This window comes from Panthera uncia, assembly GCF_023721935.1.
Source record: "Panthera uncia isolate 11264 chromosome A1 unlocalized genomic scaffold, Puncia_PCG_1.0 HiC_scaffold_16, whole genome shotgun sequence".
NCBI lineage: Eukaryota > Metazoa > Chordata > Mammalia > Carnivora > Felidae > Panthera > Panthera uncia.
The window spans coordinates 5,148,726-5,167,611 of NW_026057576.1; the positions used below are offsets into that span (position 1 = coordinate 5,148,726).

The 18,886-nt window shown below is 44.1% G+C and overlaps 1 protein-coding gene across 1 annotated transcript in view; it reads left to right on the plus strand.

Moving 5' to 3' along the window:
- LOC125934215 (phospholipid-transporting ATPase IB) overlaps positions 1-18,886 on the plus strand; it is a 433,509-nt gene that overhangs the window by 67,998 nt on the left and 346,625 nt on the right. The window contains exons 7-12 of the mRNA XM_049647534.1: positions 2,173-2,246; positions 4,160-4,229; positions 5,226-5,353; positions 6,579-6,690; positions 13,033-13,198; positions 18,113-18,240. Of these exons, the coding sequence (XP_049503491.1) occupies positions 2,173-2,246; positions 4,160-4,229; positions 5,226-5,353; positions 6,579-6,690; positions 13,033-13,198; positions 18,113-18,240 (678 nt within the window). The remainder of the gene's footprint in view (positions 1-2,172; positions 2,247-4,159; positions 4,230-5,225; positions 5,354-6,578; positions 6,691-13,032; positions 13,199-18,112; positions 18,241-18,886) is intronic.

Here is an 18,886-nt window from a genome sequence, read left to right on the forward strand (position 1 = left end):
ATACATTTACGTTTAAAACCATTTTCAATTTTCATAAGCATTCCTTGCCTTTGAACCGATGATTGTCGCGATAGCTCTATAGCCTCTGTTCTTTGATATTCTTTTTAAAAAAAATTTTTTTTTACATTTATTTTTGAGAAACAGTGAGACAAAGCGTGAGCCGGGGTGGGGCAGAGAGAGAAGGAGACACAGAATCCAAAGCAGGCTCCAGGCTCCGAGCTGTCGGCACAGAGCCCGATGCGTGGCCCGAGCTCACCACGAGATCGTGACCTGAGCCGAAGTCGGACGCTCAACCGACTGAGCCACCCAGGCGCCCCTGATATTCTTTATCATGGAATACGGGGTATACTTCGGTGCCCGCCCTTTGCCGATAGGTTGATATACAGTGGTTCTGGAATTTAACTTTTACCACCATTCCCTATATCGAGCGCGGTTCCTCACTTCACACGCTTTGGTGAGTGATACAGAGCACTGGCAGGACACCTGTTTAGCAGACCTTCCTTCTCCTACTAGAAAGTTAGATACAGGCACCTGCCAGGGGCATTCTCCCAGCCTGCAAGATCCAGCACTCTTTCATAAGCATCACTTTCATAACTACTCCGTTTGAAGTTCCTGATTTCCGAGAGAACAGAAATGTGTGTTAGAACAAGAAGCAAGACCTGGTGCCCATTTTGAGTTTTGAATTTGTTAATGTGTGCTGAGAGCGGCCTTTGTTCCCGTGCTGTCAGAGAATCGTGGCATCTCTGACTGTGACACTCCCAGTGTTCGTTTGGTGTCACTCCTGCTGGTAGAGACTGGCACTCGGCACATGCCTGTTTCATGCCGAGTGCTTGTATATACGTCCTTAGTCATTGCATCAGCCCTCCCAGGTTAAGGTTGTTCTTTCCCCAGTTTAAAAAAAAACAAAATTATTTATTTTTGAGAGAGAGTGAGCAGGGGAGGGGCAGAGAGAGGGAGACACAGAATCCAAAGCAGGGTCCAGACTCTGAGCTATCAGCCCAGAGCCTGACTCCGGGCTCGAACTCACAAACCGCGAGACCATGACCTGAGCTGTGGTCGGACGCTTAACCGACTGAGCCGCCCAGGCGCCCCGAGGTCTTTCCCCATTTTGTAAGTGAAGACGCTGGGGCTCGGAGAGGTGAAGGGCTTTGCCAAGATTGTCTAGTGTCTGTGAGTCTCAGATTTGAACCTAGGTCGGCCTGACTTGAAAGCCCAGACTCTACCTACCTGGGTGCTTCTGTGACGTTATTTAAAGGATTTCCAAACCCTTGGCCATGGTGTTCACGGTTGGCAGATTAGGGCCTCTTTCCTTACCTTGGGGTCTTCTGTCCAGCGGAGTCTGTTTCCTAAAATGGTCTCTGACTTTGGCTATGACTTTGTTTTTGTTTTTTGTTTTTTTTTTTGGCAAGTGAGGCTATACAAATCTTCCCCGTTGTATGTGGTATGTTTCCAGGGGACCTTTCAGGTGCCCTGTTCGTGGGTGAATTTAGTATTGCCTTGCAGTCAGACCACGGGCCAGTTGCATGGTTTTGAATCTGGGGTCTAACGCTCATTGGCTGCTGTGTGATGTCGATCGCGTGATTCCTCTTTGAGCCTCAGTCTCCCTGTTTGTTAAATGGAGAAAATCTGTGTCAACTCAATTGCTCCTTAAAATAACCCCATGAAATATGTGCCGTGAACCTCCTGATATACACAGATGCGCACGGAGTTTACATCGCTTGCTCGGAGTCATATAGGGACAGTGAGGAGTCCAGCCGGGGGATTTGAGCCCGGCCTTCAGGCTGGCTCTGGAGCTGTACTCAGCCACCCCCCCCCCCCACTACTGTGTAGAGCTGTGGGATTGTTGTAGGGTTCAGGGGTGGAATTTGCAACTGGACGGAATCGTCATGAGCAAAGGAGACCTTGATAGTTGTTCTGACCCGTGTTTCCTTACTCTCCCTTTCTGTTTTTGTTCTGTTTTTCTTCTTCGTTCAGCATCCACTGCAGAGAGGCCACGTTACCATTTGTAGTGAAAGACTTTGCTTCCGTTCTTGTCAAGGAAAATAACTTGGGCTTGTGTCTTGACTTTCGGGGCATAATTATATAGTAATGCTTTCTTCAAATATTTAACCACCTTAGTCACTGTTTGTGCTTGCCTTTCATGCTCCTCTGACCCTGTCCCTGGTTTTCTAGGTGGCGGTGGGAGACATCGTGAAGGTCGGCGATGGGCAGTGTCTTCCAGCAGACATGGTCCTGCTATCCTCCAGGTCAGCTGCGCTAACGGGCACGTTCTTGGAAATAAACGTTACGAACAATAACGCATTAAACGGTGACTGCGGGAATCACAAGGCTCCTTTTTGCTTCCACCCTCCAAGGCACCAGCCTGCCTGCCTCTCTCTCTCTCTCTCCCTCCCTCCCTCCCCCCCCCCCCCCCTCTCTCTCTCTCTCTCTCTCTCTCTCTCTCTCGCCTGTTCTCCTGTGACTCGTAATTTGGCTCTTTTTTTTTTTTTTGTTTTTCCCCCGCCTCGATCCCGTTTTCTTTCTCCTATTCGTTCCCGTGTACTTTTGCAAAACTCTTTTATGTTTATTGGTTCATTTTAGTCTCCTAGCTCTTGTGGGCTATTTGTCATTCACCGGAAACATTCCAGAGCAGGGGAGTGATTCCTTCAGGGTACCCGGCTTGCAGCATCTCTGAGACCTGAGAACCAGTCTCCCGGTGGGTCCAGCCAGGAGTCTTCCCGTGGAACCTAGGGTCTCCTTTACTAGCTGCTCAGAGATCTGGGCCGTTTTCGCAGCATAGACACGACTGCAGATAGTGTTGCCCCTCTGTTTCTCCGCGTTTTGTCCCCCTTTCCACCCAAATGCCATTGCCACATTCTCCACGTAGTTTCGTGCTGGAAAGGTATCCCCAATCCCTACGTGACCTGAATCACGGACCGTGTAGTCCTTGACTTCTCCTTGGCTTAAATACATAAAAGTGAATATCAGAGAAAGGATGCTAAAATTAGGATATGAGTAAACTTCTGTTCATGAGTTCAAGATTAAATTATATGAGGAGACTAAAACTTCCTGTATTTGTGTACTGTGGGGAGTCCTAGATACTCACACCGTTTGCATTTTCTCTGACTACAGACAGTGCTGCTTTTATTGGACCTGATCACATATTGGATTTTAAGCCTTAGCGTGAATTGTCTTGCTCAAGCTCAAAGGTGTGACGATAGAGTCCTAGGCCTACAGAGGAGGAAAAATACCAAATACATAAGGCAGGATTCACGTCTGTCCCTCTTGATTAGTAATGGCAGAAATAGTGAAATGTGGATCATTTGACAGTTTGGGCTGTGAGTTTTCACCGTAACCCTCAGAAAACCTGGTTTTAATGTGAGATTGCCCCAGCTGACCATGTGTTCCTAGGCTGCTCGCTAGTGTTTGAGTCTGTACATTGTGCTAAGCTGTCCGCTGAGTGTGTCATCACATTTAATATCCCCCCTTGCTGTCCCTGCTATTTACATGAGAAAACAAAGACTGAACAACTTCCAAGTCCACATGTGCCACCAATGTAGCAAGAGGAGGTTTGGACTCAGCCAGTGGCTTGCAGGTTCCGTTCTCTTAACCACTGTGATTAGAAGTAGGAATACAGTATCTTCTATGCTTCTTCTTCTTCATATGTTCTGTCCTTAAAAGTAGGTGTTTGGATTAAAAAGTTACCTGTTGACACAGTAAAAGGCGCAGGGAAGGCTTGCCAAGCCTGTGTCTTGCTTCCTGAACGGTGGCTGTAACGTTCTTCAAGAGATGTGTTTGTTCTGGCTATGCCTAGGGTAGCTCTTTTGGTCGGGAGCAGACTGAGTCTCAGACTCTAAGGGTCATCCGGACACAGTGGTTGGGTCTTAGCCGGAACATCTTGTGTTTCCCTCAACCCACCAATCCCCTTCTCATTCTTCTTGAGTTATTTCTGTTGCTTAAGGTCAAGCAGCCATTATGTGGGGCCCGTAATGGTGGATACTTGGGCAGACCACTTGATATTGGTGTTGAGCCCCAAAGAGGAGGGTCTTTCTGGTCAGTTACTACTGAAGTGGTTGAAGGGCCAGTCAGCAGACACACTTTCTAGTAGAGACTTTATGAGCTGGGAATTTGGGGAAGCGATCTTACTAACCTTTGGCTTTTGAAATTTCTCTCTTCATAGTGAACCTCAGGCGATGTGTTACGTTGAAACAGCTAATCTGGATGGGGAGACGAACCTTAAAATTCGTCAGGTAAAGTTACCTTTTAAGACTTGTGCTGCTACGGAGACCCCCCCCCAATTGCCAATTTGGTCCGCTGTACCAGTCAGTGCTTTTCCTGGAGATAAAAAAGGAATCCCTGGGAAGAATGTGGCTTTTATTCTGAAGGGAACCTCTTCAGAGCGACAGCAAAATTAAAATAGTGAGCTTCATCCAAGGATGAGTCACGAAGGGTATCTTGCCTTAATTTACGTCCTAGATTTCTGCCTGTTAGTGCAGATGGAAAGACATCCTGTCAGCTAGGTTGAGTCATGTGGTGGAAAGGGCAGCATCTACATGGAGATATGGAGTAGACAAGGTGTGGGTACCTCACTTTACACTATTGTTTTCACTGAGACTTTAATTCTAGAGAGTTATATATTAGGGATGAAATTTCTGTGCCTTAAAACTGCTCTTACCATATGTTTTCATTCTAGAATGAAAAGTGGTCTTTAATATAGTACAAGCTGTAAGCATTTGACATGTACATTTTCTGCTGCATAAAGTTGAATTTGATAGTTCCGTCCACGTATTTTTCTTTTCTACCTCAGGTATTTGATTTAGGTAGTTTTTTTTTTTTTTCTGTTTAAAGAAGAGTTGCTAAGTGCTAGATATGATACTCATATAATACTATATTAAAAGGCTGCTTTATTCTGTTTTTATGACTTGTGTTACAATAGAACTGAAAGAGTGTTCACTCTGTAAGGTGTTTGAGTACGTGGTTACTTGAACATGGATGTTCCCAGCACAGTCATAGAATCTGAACTTTGTACTTCACTGAAATCTTTGGAAACTTTTGCATTAGGTTGCTATAGCGAAGGCTGCCTGTAGAGTCTGTCTTGAGGGACCGGTGGTTTGATTTGTCAGCCTCCCCAGTTATTCCATTTTTGCTGATACATTATTTCTTTTGGATTAACAATGGGGTTGCCGAATGCTGTCCCTAAACCTGGAAGATTGTGTTCACGTTCCTCTTTTGGTTTAACATTTTAGGGTTTGAGTCACACTGCTGACATGCAAACAAGGGAAGTATTGATGAAGTTATCTGGAACCATAGAATGTGAGGGACCCAATCGCCACCTCTATGACTTCACTGGAAACTTGCACGTAGATGGGAAAAGGTATCACTTTTCACTTTGCACTTAGTTTTTATTTTTGTTTCTGTGTTGTTGTTTGTTTGTTTGAAATGGAGCTTTGGAAACTATCAGTTTGTTTTTTATTTCATAATATCTTAAAATCATGAAATTTTGTAGGTTTCGCTTAGATATGAGAGACTGAGCTTTTCCCAAAACACAATTTCAGTCCATATAAACCTTCCCTTAAATTTAAGGAAAGAACTGGTTTTTGTCAAGAAAAACAGCCTGAGGGTCTGAAATGAGGTTAACAGCATGGACTGTTTTTTCTGTGTGTATTACCTACCAGGGAGGAGAGACGGTTTGGGCTGCATAAAATTGTCCAGAAAAGCAGAAGAGAAGCATTGAGGGGTATAAGAGCCAATCTGTTTATTAGAGAAACGTCCTTTTGGGTTTTTTTGGCTAGTATTCTTCTAAGTAGCATTTGTGTTTATGAAGTTGAGTGGAAGGAAACGCAATTACCCTTTTTTTTTTTTTTTTTGAATATTCACGCTCTGTTGTCTGTATTCTTTTGTCTTTGTTCTCTTGACATTTGAGAGTCATTTTTGTCCTTACGTTGATGCGCAGTGTCTCCCTTCTGCCCATCTTTAATCTGCGTGCTCCTTATCCATGCTTCCCACCTTTGCATTTTGAACAGACCCAAAGGGAAAGATCTGATCATGGGAATCAACCCAAAATAACTATGACAGCTGTGACTGCTTTCTTGGTTTTCATTTAGCATGCAGAACCATTCTGTGTTCCAGATCTTCATTTTGAATTTCTAAATTATCACCCAGTCCCTTATTTAACCATTAAGTCATCCTTGACAAATTTGATATTATAGCTCTTTTGCTTTTTTGTTGTAATAGTCTCTAAAATAAACTGGGTTTTCCAAATGAATAAGCTTCTGGTTATTTTAGCAATTTCCTTATTGGGTGTGGAGTTTCATAACTGGGTTGTAAGAGAACACGATTCCCTCTAACATTTTTGTAGGAAAAACAATCTATATTTTTTTCCTCGTGGTGATAAATGGATAGGATGACACTTTTTTTTTTTTTTTTTTAAATTAAGGCATTGGTAACCTTTATTGCCCCTGTGTCTCAGTGAAATAATTCAAATTTGACTAAAAGGAACAATCAAATTAATAGACTAATTGTGGGTTTATGTTTAAGGGAAAAGCTCATGCTCATGTGTCACACTATCATTAAATATAAATGTTGTTTCTTATTTTTAGCCCTGTTCCCCTTGGGCCCGACCAGATCTTATTAAGAGGTACACAGCTTAGAAACACTCAGTGGGTCTTTGGCATAGTTGTTTATACTGGACACGACACCAAACTCATGCAGGTAAAACATTTCTATGCTGAAAAACAATGCTGGTTTTAGAAATGATTTTTTTCTTTCCGCTTTTCTAGAGTAGAGAGTGCAAATGCAGGCGTTGCATTTGGGAAGCTCAAGTTTGTGACCTAAATTTGGAAAGGACGTACCTGATTCCTTGGGTAGTTTTTCCTGGATTTCTGTGATCGTATCGCATGTGTATTCTCTCTTGCCTGAAATATCGATGGTCTTTGTTTTCCAGACTGAGGGGGACAAACAGTTCTAACTAATTTTATCTTCTGCACTTAAGCGGGGATTCATTCTAACTTCCTTATTTCGCTGCTTCTCTTCCTCACCCTGTGAATTAGGATTTTACAGTAAATTGTCCTTTTAACTGAACCCTTGGCAATGTAAAATCAGTTATATTTGAGTTAATGTTTATTCTTCATACACCAAAAAAAAAAAAAAAAAAAATTAAGTTGAAATGATTTTTGCTCTTTCTCCCTGATTGTGATTTTTAAATTATTATTTGTGGGTTTGAAGCAGCCCGCATTTGTATTATGATGTGTTTCGCCAGACAGGTTTTGAAATTCTGTAGAAATCAGTGTCCTGATGTGTCATTTCTTACATTGCTTTGGTTTCGTTTGGCATCTTACTTTGCTAACGGTTGCTGTTCATGAGAATCGGCTTTTTGGCTTGTCTGCTCTTTAGTTTCGCTTCCGAAGCCTATATTTGACTGTACTTCTTCGTTCAAAAATATTTAGTGACCACTGTGCACCGAGTCTTGAGCTGGCCTGTATGGATGCAATAGTGAAAGGCCCAACTCGCCCTCTGGGAGCCACATGGACTAAGGAGTAATGGGGAATTACCGGGTAGCGCAGTCAAGTCCTGTGGGTGACTGCAGAAGGGCCAGGCCCCCCAGGATTGGGGCCGTTAGCGGACTCCGTGCTGAAAGCACATTTTAGATGGAGGGTTAGAGAGAGGGGTGCTCTTGAGTTGGTCCGCTCTTTTAATCAGATGACGGAAGAGGAGAGAGTTAACTGTTGACTAGAACAGATGACGCGTTGGAGCCCACATCCGCCCCAGCTGGGAGATGCAACGGAGTCAGGGTGGCGGGAGGTGGAGGGTGAGGAGGCTTCAGAGGCTCGTGAGGCTCGAAGGCTGCTGCAGCTGCTGCGTGACAGGCCGTGTGGAGTGCTCGTCCTGGGGTTTCTTAGGCGGAGAGACCTGAGAGTGAGCCGGGGGAGGGGGAGGCCGACGGTAGGACTGTGGGAGGCTGGGAAATACGGGGCTGAGAGACCACGCATCTGGCGGTCGGAGCTATGGTCGTGAAGACGGGATGATGGCAGCCCTGGGGCCAAGATGGATGCCTTAAGCCAAATGCTCACCTCCTGGGAGTGTGGGGGCCATGGCCGAGAGGTCGGTGGACTCGCTGAGGGAAGAAGCAGAAGGCGGTGTAGCCGAATGGCGTGAGTGTCACGGGGGAGCGTTTTAAGGTGGCATCAGAGGCATAAAGCGTCAGAAGTGCCACCAGCTTCCGAGGCCGAGGCGTGTAAGCACCCTCTGCTTGAGGGGCTTCAGGGAAGGAGTGCCCTCACCTGGGTAAGGAAAGCTCCCAGCGGAGGAGGAGGAGGAGGTCGCGGAGAAGTTCCGGGCCTGGGATGGAATGGCATGGCGTGTTGGAATGGCGGCGGGGGAGGGGGGTGTGTACGAGAGGGTGGGGGTCCGTGGCAGCCCGAAGAAAAAATAGTCAGTGAATGCTGAGGCCCTTCTTGGATGGCTCATGATCCTTCGGTGAATCCGAGAGGCGTCTCGTCTGTCCTTCCGGCTGGGTCTTCACCAGTTCAGAGCTGATTAGAACACTCCACTAACCAGCTCACTTCTGTTTTGTTTTGGTTTTTAAAAATTTTTTAATGTCTATTTTTGAGAGAGAGAGAGAGAGAGAGAGAGAGAGAGAGAGAGAGAGAATGAGTGGGGGAGGGGCAGAGAGACAGAGGGAGACACCGAATCGGAAGCGGGCTCCAGGCTCTGAGCCGTCGGCACAGAGCCCGACGCGGGGCTCGAACTCGCAAACCGTGAGGTCGTGACCTGAGCCGAAGTTGGCCGCTTAACCGACTGAGCCACCCAGGCGCCCCAGATCACTTGTGTTTTGATGGTGATGTGACAGAGGTGACAAAGAGCTCAAGTTTGGGGCCCCGAGACCTGTGTTTAGATTGTGCATGTTACAAATTTCACCCCTCTCCGAGACTCCTTGTATGCCGGTTGTTTTTCTCAGGGTGACATTGGTAGTGTAGCTTTGAAGCTAAGGTGTAAGAGATAATTAAGTTATGCCTAAAAATGATCCCATCATCTTGTTATTGAGCAAGGTGTGCACAGTTACCTCATGAAGTTTGCGTCTCGTGAGATGGGCGCTTCTCATCGCACCTACACGTGATAAACCCATGCGAGGCTTGTTACGTGTTGACTGTTAGAGTGCAGGATGATGGAAAGCCCCAGAAACATCGGTGCTAGATGCACCGTGCCTTTAGGACTGGAACAACAACGAAAAATAAGGAGCTTTTAAGTGGAATATAATCTAACACCTGTAGCTGGAAACCGTTCTGCTTGTGAGCTAACGTTTTTGTCTGTACGTGCGCTGCTTGGCCACAGAGAGGAAGCACAATTGCTTTAGGGGTCTGCTACTTTTGTGTTCGTTCTTTAAGCTCTTCCCGCAGTGTCTTCCACTCTTCAGAGTTCCCTTGTTTCAAGTTGGGTGTAGTTACATGTGGAAATATTTTCAATATTACAGTTTTTGTTGGTTGATTTAATGGAAAAGGGGTATTATCACATTCATTACAGCAAATACTTAGTGCCTTCATTCATCGTTCTAAGCAATTTGCATGTACTAAATCGTTTATTCCTCACAATGGCCCTATGAGGAAGATACTATTGTTGTGCCCACTTTCTAGATGAGGACGCTGAGACCGAGTGTCTAAGTAAGTTACTGAAATGACATACCCACCCGGTAAGAGGGAGAGTTGGGATTCGAACCTAGGCAGTATGGCTCCGGAGGGCATGTTCTTGCTAGTTGCTCCGTTGACTACTCTGTTAGGAGAGAAGAAAACGTGTGAAATTTAGGTCAGTTGGAAGCTTTTTCAGACTCTGACATTTTGACTGGTTTCTATTACAGAACTCCATTACTTAGAAGTAGCAGCGTTTCCTAAGAATTTTGTAGAAGAATTTACGATGCTAGTCAGAATTAACATTACACGCTCATCTCTGCAAGTTGAGATGTTCAGGGAATGGGAGTGAGTAGGCAGAGCTCGGCTCCGCACGAACTACGTGTGATTGAAGCTTTGAGCTCTAATATCGGACACAAGATAGCTTTTCCTAACCCTGTTCACTGGCCAGGACTCAACAGTTGGAAAAGATCAGAAGCCAAGAAACTAATGAAGTCACAGAAATGATGTGTATTGTAATTTTTTTTCTCTCTGTGCCTCCAGTGAATGTTTGTTAAAAACTATACGATCTTGGGGCTCCTGGGTGGCTCAGTCGGTTAAGTGTCCGACTTTGGTTCAGGTCATGATTTCATTGCTCGTGAGTTCGAGCCCCACATCAGGCTCTGTGCTGACAGCTCGGAGCCTGGAGCCTGCTTTGGATTCTGTGTCTCCCTCTCTTTCTGCTCCTCCCCCGCTCACACTCTGACTGTCTGTCTGTCTCTCTCTCTCTCTCTCTCTCTCTCTCTCTCTCTCTCTCAAAAATAAACACGAAAAGATAAGATCATGAGTTTTAAAAGATTGGGATAGGGAGTCTTGGAATGGGTCTCTTGCTCTTTCCATAAGACCAGAGGTGATATGTTGTCCCCATCAACCTGTAGATGGGATTTGATTTTTGATGGGTCAACCTTCACTAATAGACTTCCATTTAGATTCTAAAGGAAATTTTAAAGTCTGTAAAGGACAGGGGTGCCTGGGTGGCTCAGTTGGTCAAGTCTTCGACTTGATTTCAGCTCAAGTCACAGTCACATGGATCTCACAGTCATGGGATCCAGCTCTGCATGGAGCCTGTTTGGGATTCTCTCTCTCCCTCTCTCTCTGTCCCTCCCCCATTCATTCTCTCTCTCTCAAAATAAACATTTTAAATTTTTTTTTTTTTTTTTTTACTACTTATTTTTTGAGAGAGAGAGAACGAGAACGTGCATGAGTAGGGGAGGGGCAGAGAGAGAGAGGGAGACACAGAATCCGAAGCAGGCTCCAGGCTCAGAGCTGTCAGCACAGAGCCCGACGCGGGGCTCGAACCCACGAAGCATGAGATTGTGACCTGAGCTGAAGTCGGAAGCTTAACTGACTGAGCCACCCAGGTGCCCCATAAAATAAACATTAAAAAAAAAAAGTCTGTAAAGGACAAATAATTCAGAGAACTGAAGTGAAAGGGAGAAAAGAGGATATAAAGGAAAATGCTGCTGGGCTGTTTAAATACTTAAACACTTCAAAATTGCCAGTAAAACGATTCCCCACCCTTACAGGAAACCAGATCATGAGGGTAGCATTTGTGGGTTTGGTCACAGTTTCAGCGATGTTGTGGCACAGTATTCTCTCGGAAACATAGGGATGGATTGCTCCCTGTTTTCATCTTGATTTTATTATGTTGTGACTTGATCCATGTTTTTATTTTTGGAGACCTTTTCATCCTAGGTTTTTTTAATGATCAGATGAATGAAAAATAGTGAAGAGTCATGAGTTAAGTTTTGAACAAGGCACCATTTTTAAGGCCAGTGAGTGCCCTTCAAGCTTTCAAATCCCCCGATTTTCACAAACCAGTGTTTGCACCTGAGAGACCAGGCTCATGACTCCTGGAGGGAGACCTGCAGACTGCAGCCTGTGTCTATCTGCCCCTATCCAGTTCCTGGCTCCTGATTTAATCCAGGGGCGGCTCACCTCCAGGAATGGACTAGTACGATCTTCGGGGTTACTATATCAATTCCCTATCACTGCTCTGCTGTAACAAATTATAGGGACTCAGTAGCTTAAAACAACATGAAGTGGTCGTGTTATCTAGTTCTTTAGGTCAGAAGTCTGATACGAGTCTCACCCATGTCACGACCCCTGCAGGACAACATTCCTTTCTAGAACACTCCAGGAGGTTCTAGAGGAGACTCTTTTCCTTGCTCTTTCCAGCCTCCTAGAGGCGTCCTGAACTTCTTGGTTCATGACCCCTGTTTTCCATTGTCAAAGACGGCAGTATTGTACGCCTTGGACTAGTCTTGTGTCTCCCTCTGACGGTAGCCAGGAAAGGATCTCTTCATTTTCTGGTTTTAAGGGCCCACGTCATTAAATTGGACCCACTTGGCTAATCTAAGATAATCTCCCCAAATCATGTCCTTAATTTAATTGTATGCAGAGCCCCTTTTATCACATAAAACAACGTATTTACAGGGTCAAGGTATTAGGGCATGGACATCACTGGGGAACCGTTCATTGTTTTCCCCGGCGCAATTAGAATCAGAGAATTTTTAGTAAGATGACTTCAGGTGCATAACCGTCCAGTGTGAACAGTTCTACTGACTCTTCCAGTGCTAAGAGGATGTAGTCCCAAATTTTCTACCTGATAAGCAGCGGTCCTTGAATCCGGCTTTAACGAATCTTTCTAAACTGACTTGCCGACACTGGCCTCTGTTTGAGCTGGGATGGTTTCCTCACTGGCAGTCAGGAATTAGACCGTACGTGTTTGTTGATGGTTAGGCTGTCTTCCACTTTTGTCTTACTTTCCTGTCTACATTTTGTTTATAATTCAAGACTGCACTCAGATTTCTCAAGACCACTAGAGTTTTCCTCATGTACCTGCTTGTTCCTTGTTCAGTTTTCCAAATGAGCCCTTTGTCCATTTTGACACCTAATCATGTCAACACCTATTTTGCATTTTCGATGTCTGTGTGTCTGTGTAGGTCTTTTTTTTCCTCCATTTTGAGGGGAAAATACATACTTGAAAAATAGTTCTTTGTATTTTAATTGTAGAGCTATATTACTTTGGACATTCACTCTAGATTCTTATGGTACAGAATCTTTAAGTTTCTCTTGCATTAAAAACATCCTGTTTTAAACTGACTTTAAATGATTTAGAACTTGTTTTCTAAGATTGCAAAAGTAGCCAATTTTGTACTAAAATGTAATCATTAAGTACAGATTGAAGCATGAAGAGTTGAAATGTGTTCTTTATTTCAAACATTGTTGATTCAGGAGTGCGGTGCACTTTTTAATTCCATTGGCTATTGGGAAAAAATACAGTCTTTTACTTTTTATGTGTTGAATTTGGTTAACTTACCTCCTTTTCTCCCCACTCCTTAACCTCAAACCTGTTCTGTGACTCTTACTGATTTTCACTGCTGTTGTACAGAATTCCACAAAAGCACCTCTCAAAAGATCGAATGTTGAGAAAGTGACCAATGTGCAGATCCTGGTGTTGTTTGGCATCCTCTTGGTCATGGCCTTGGTGAGCTCGGTGGGGGCCCTGTACTGGAATGGGTCTCAAGGTGGAAAGAACTGGTACATCAAGAAGATGGGTAAGTGTCTGGATGGAGTGCTTGTTGAAGTAAGATTAAACCAGTTTTGGAGAAGGGTGGCCATGCTATCCTTCATTCTTTTGGCTCCTCTCTATAAGGCCAGCCTTTTTGGAAGATTAGGAGTCATGTGATGAAATGAAGATTGACATATTTGGGGATTGTTTTTTATTCAAATGATTATATTTTTAATGATTTTTTTGAGTTACTTTCTTAGTGGTTGCTCTTAGGGATTAATGTCTCAGTTTATGGGCATCTGCCTCAGATTAATACTAACTTAATTCCAGTAAAATACAGAAATTTTACTCCAGTATGGATTCCTTTCTTTGCCTGCTTTGTGCTATTATCATATAAATTAGGTCTATGTTATCAACCTAGTAATACATTGTTATGGTTGTTGCTTTTATATAATCTAGTGTCTATTAAGCAAAAAGAAAAAATGTAGAGTTGTTTTACATTAACCTACTTATTTACTATTTCTGGTACTCTTTATTTCTTCCTGTAGATTTGAGTTACCAGCTTGTGTTGTTTCTTTGCTTCATAATAGCTTGGTCCTCTCATTCCTTTGTGCTGTCCTATATTACATCTGTATATAAGTCCAACGGTGCAATTTGCCGTGTTTTTTTAAATCCAAAAGAAAGGATAAAGAGAAGTACCTGTGTAATTACTTGTACTGATATCCTTTGTTCATATGGATTTAATTCCTGTCTGGTGTCCCTTCCTTTCATCCCGGAGAATTTCCATTGGTATTTCTTGTAAGGCAGATTGGATAGCAACAAATTCTGTTTTCATCTTGGAATGTATTAGTTTCTCCTTTGTTTTTGAAGCAGAGTTTTGCTGATACAGGATTCTTGTAGAATTCTTGGTTGGTGTTCTTTTCCTACCAGTACCTTGCACATGCCATCTCACTGCCTTCTGGCCTCTGTTGTACTGATGAGAAGTCAGCTGCTTCCCCTTGTATGTGAGTGATTTTCCTGTTGCTGCTTTCAAAGTTGTCCTGGGTTTTCAGTAATTTTGAGTTTCTTTCATTTGGAGTTTGGTGAGCTTTTTGGATGTGTCCATTAATATTTTTCATCAAGCGTGGGATGTTTTTTAGCTACGATTTATTCAAATATTGTTTCTGCCACATCTTCGCTTCCTTCTCTTTCTGGCAGTTCCGTTATGCACGTATTGGTCCACATGATGGGACTTTATTAGGCTATGTTAGTTTTTCTTATTCTGTTTTCTTTCTGTTCTTCAAATTGGGTAATCTCTATTGATCTGCATTCAAGTTTGTCTGTTACTCTCCTGCCTCACGTCTGGTCAGCTTCACGGGGATTTCTTTAATTTCAATGACGATACTTCTCTGTTTCAGAATTTCCATTTGGTTCTTCTATCTTTTTATCAGTGTTCTCTGATCAGTCATTGTCCTCGTACTTTCTTTTAATTCTTTAAACAGTCTCTTTTAGTTCTTTATAATAGCTTTGAAGTCTTTGGTCCATCATTTGGGTCCCCCTCAGAGGCATTTCTTTTTGTCTTGTTTCCTTGTATGTTTCATATTTTTGCTGTTGGTTGTTGAAACCTGGGTGCTTTAGATAATATGTTGCAACAATTCAGGACAGTTTCCTCTTCCTCCTGGGGTTTGTTGCTGTTTTTTGTTTACCTGTTTAGTGACTTGCCTGGAAAAATTCTGTAAAGTGTTTTCTCCTGCCTCTTACTGCTCAGTTTTAGTCCCATGTTTTTAAAACTGTTGAAATGTATAGTTTAAGCTATATCAAGGTTTTTAGTATATTCCTATTTGTGCTGCCTTTAGCCCTTACCTAACTTGAATGTTTTCATCACTGCAGAAAGAAACCCTATCCTCATTAGCACTCCCTCTTCTTGGTTTTATCTTTAAGCCTGGATTCCTAGGGTCAGCGTAGCTTAGGGGTCATGCAGTGATTGGTCAGAGGTTGTGCTTAAACGCCTTGAGATAGTAAGGTCGTGCTAAAACTCCTTTGTTGTTTGATCTGTGTGTGGCTGTGGAATACCTTCAGTGTTTGGGGAATTTAAAGTCTGACCATATTCAGCCGGGGACTGGTAGTTCGTAAGTCTCTCCTAAGCAAGTGCAGCCTTGTGCGTGGACGTGATTTTCTGGACCACCAGGGTGGAGTGTGATCTTTCCAAGGTTTCTTCGGTCATTTATTTCCACAGATATCCCTTTTTGATTTCTAGCTGGCCTTCTGTTTTGTTTGCTCCTACTAGTACCGTGAGATGTACATCTTCCCTGATGGTTAGCCCCTGGGATCCCTATTCTTTGTGGCAGTGCCCTTGGCATGGATGTTTTCGTGCTGTGTTCCAAATAATGACATCTTCCTCAGGCTAGTCCTGTCCTGACAACCTGCCTTCCTCTGGCGTCTCGGCCTGCCTCACCCTGGGATAGAATTTCTCATGGAGCTGGGGTCGGGGGCATGAGAGCCGCAAGTCCCGTCTACCCACCCCGAGCAGGATTTGAGCATCATGGCTCAAAGGGAAAGAAGAGGGAAATAGCCTCTGACTTAAATGCCAGACGTTTCCACTTAGATTAAGTAGATAGTTTTAAATGCATGCTTTTGAATTTTTTTTTGTAGGCACTGCGATTAATTTCCAAGCACTTTAACTACTTGTTTTTGATAATTTTGTCCAGTTCTATTGCTTCTTGTTTTGAGAGATTTGCTAAGCTTCTTATAGAGCAATTCCAGAAGACAAATCAATTTAATGACAAAATATTTTGAGAACTAAATTTGAACTTTAAGACTTTTGAATCTTTTCTTGAAGTTTTTGTTATTCCTGTCTTTAAATGTATTTTGGTTAAACCGTCAAAACATTTTTTTTCCTTTTCTAATTATCTCCTGCAGAAAAATCAAACCCTTTGAACTGCTCAGGGGAACTATTGTTGCAACGTTTACAAGTATGACTGGGACTCGGGTTGTAGGTTGGATCAAAACCCTTGGTTTTGTTCTTAAAATTTGGCTTTGGACTGTATTAGATGTCTAGCTTCAAATATGAAGACTGATACTTTCTGTACATACATAGTTTCAAAATATCATGATCTGGATAAATAAACAGCATTGGCCACTATCTTGGTATACAGGGTTTGTGGGAACTGGCACTTAAATTGCCTAATGTCGGGGTGCCTGGGTGGCTCAGTCGGTTAAGCGTCCAACTTTGGCTCAGGTCATGATCTCGTGGTTCATGAGTTCAAGCCTCCCTTCGGGCTGTGGGCTGACTGGTTGGAGCCTGTGTCTCCCTCTCTTTCTGCCCTTCCCCCACTCTCAAAAATAAATAAACATTAAAATAAATAAGTAGCCTAATGTCAAATTCCAGTACTAGGTGCATGATTTGTGGTGGGAGAAGGGTCTCTCTGTCCCACCCATAATGCTCTCTGCTTTGTTTTCCTATGGAAAAGTTGGCGTAGCTCTGGCAAGAGCCGTCGGACTTGACATTCGCGTTGTCGGTCTCGGAGCTGTGACTTCATCTTCTATCAGCTTCTGTCCTCGCTCACCTCCACTTGATTGCTTTTGTTTGGCTGAATGAACTTTTATGCATAGGGTCTCTCCTGAACGTACTCTACTTACACTGTGATGATCCGAAGCAATTTTTGGCCTGTGTTGAAAGCTGACATTTTAAATTTCTTAATACGCGATTCTCGTCGGCAGCTCTTCCTGAGCAAATTAAACCTCGGGGACGTTTGTCGACTATTGGTACTTCGAGATGCTGTTTAGCAACTATATGATTCAAAAGAACAAGATAGCAAAGTGACATGTTAGAAAGAAAAGAAGCATTTGGCGGGGAAAATGGAAGCCTTGGTGGGTGAGAAGAAGTGAAGGGTTGGGGCGAAGGTCACAACAGCCACTGACCAGCTTGTGCCCCCTCCCTGTCATCCTTCACCAGCCCTTTATCTTGCCATCACAACTACCCTCTAGAACTCTACAGATGAGTCAAACCACCACCATTGGACTAATGTCCTGGGGAGGAAAAACTCAACTGGGGCTTCAAGTCCCTACAAACTACTAATCTCCAATCCTAGCCTTTGCTTTCTTGAAACACCCATTCCCCTCAAGAGGCATTTTTAAATCCAAACCTTCAGCCGGCTGCAATCCTCCCTCCCCCCTTGCCAAGTGAAGATCATACCACTTTTTCCTTCAACCGGAGTGTCATGCTCATTAGGAAAAGAACTTTGCTCTCTTGAAACGGACCTCTTTTCCCTCTCCTGGTCCCTTTTCCTGGCCACACTGACCCTACTTCTGCTTTGGATTCTGTCCTCTAGGGGTCTTGTTCCATCCTTAGGGGTCCTCCTCTGTTAAGATTTCCTTCTCTTACCTTCAGTAAATAGGCTCAAGTCTTCCTACCTCTCTCTCTCTGCCCGCCACCATTGACACTTGGTTTTTTTGTACCTTACACACTCTTTGGAGGATTCCAAATAGACTCTGACCTTATTAGCGAGGCCGTAGATATTCCTTACAGCCATTTGAAATGCCTACTTTCTTTTCTCCATCCTTTTTAGTTAGCTGGCTTGTCTCTTTCTGCCAAAATTGGACTAAAGCCTCCTCCGGATGGCCTTCAGCGACTATGCCTTCCCATTGAAAAACCTCCTGTCCGGGTTTCAGCAATGCCCTACGAACTCCTCCTTCAGTAGATGTAGCCTGCTGCATGGACAGCGAGGGGCGTGCTGGCTCCTGCTTCCTCTCCTCCCCACAACCTCCTGTTAGAAGCCAGCTCTCTGGTGGAAGGGATCCTATTAACAGTCTTGGTATGCACTGTATGCCACGTAGTAGGCGCTCACAGTGTTGTAACTCGAAGCTCTCGATTTATACATACACCACGAACGTCTTCTAGAAAAGTTCCACAAGCATAAAGGAAAGGGAAACCGAGTGGAGACGAACTAAAGCTCACAGATGCTCTGCTTTTCTTCCACAGACACGACCTCGGATAATTTCGGCTATAACCTGTTGACGTTCATCATCTTGTACAACAATCTGATTCCCATCAGTCTGTTGGTGACTCTTGAGGTTGTGAAATACACTCAAGCCCTTTTTATAAACTGGGTGAGTATCACAGCAGAGCTTCAAAGTTGGGTGACCGGAGCAAGGTCAACCAGCGTTTTCTCCCGTTGGCTCAGAGCCTCTCAGGCAAGCTCGCAGAAAAGGAAGAACGTGGTTAATTTAGGATTGGGTCTGGGACTTAAACTGGCCAGATGACTGGCAGGGGGTCTCTGGCGAGGCTGTCGCTGAGCCGGTGGTGGCAAGGACTAGATGCCTGGGACCTCCGCCTCCCGGTCTGTGAAAGGGGAGGACGTGGGTGCCCATTCAGGGGGTCCTTGTGAGGATTAAGTGAGATAATGGAGGCAGAGTGCTCAGCGGGCGCATGTCTTCGGGCGAGTGGGGACGAAGCGGCTGCAAATGCGTTTACAGTCTAATTAGTGCCGCAGGAAAGGTCTCGTAGGTGTGTCTGTTTTAGTGTTCACCGTATATCAAATTCACCGTGACCATATACACTTGGATTCTGTTGCGAGAGTGGAGGTGGAATTTTTTGGGAGCTCCCGTGGCCATTAAGCAGTGAACTTCAGCCAGTGCTTGTAGACTGGGCGCCTTCCTGTGCATTGTTATTTGATCTTGCCGGCAACCCTGTGAATGAGGTATTGGCTGATCACAAGCATGGGTTGGACTAGGTCATGCAGTGATCGTCTTGCAA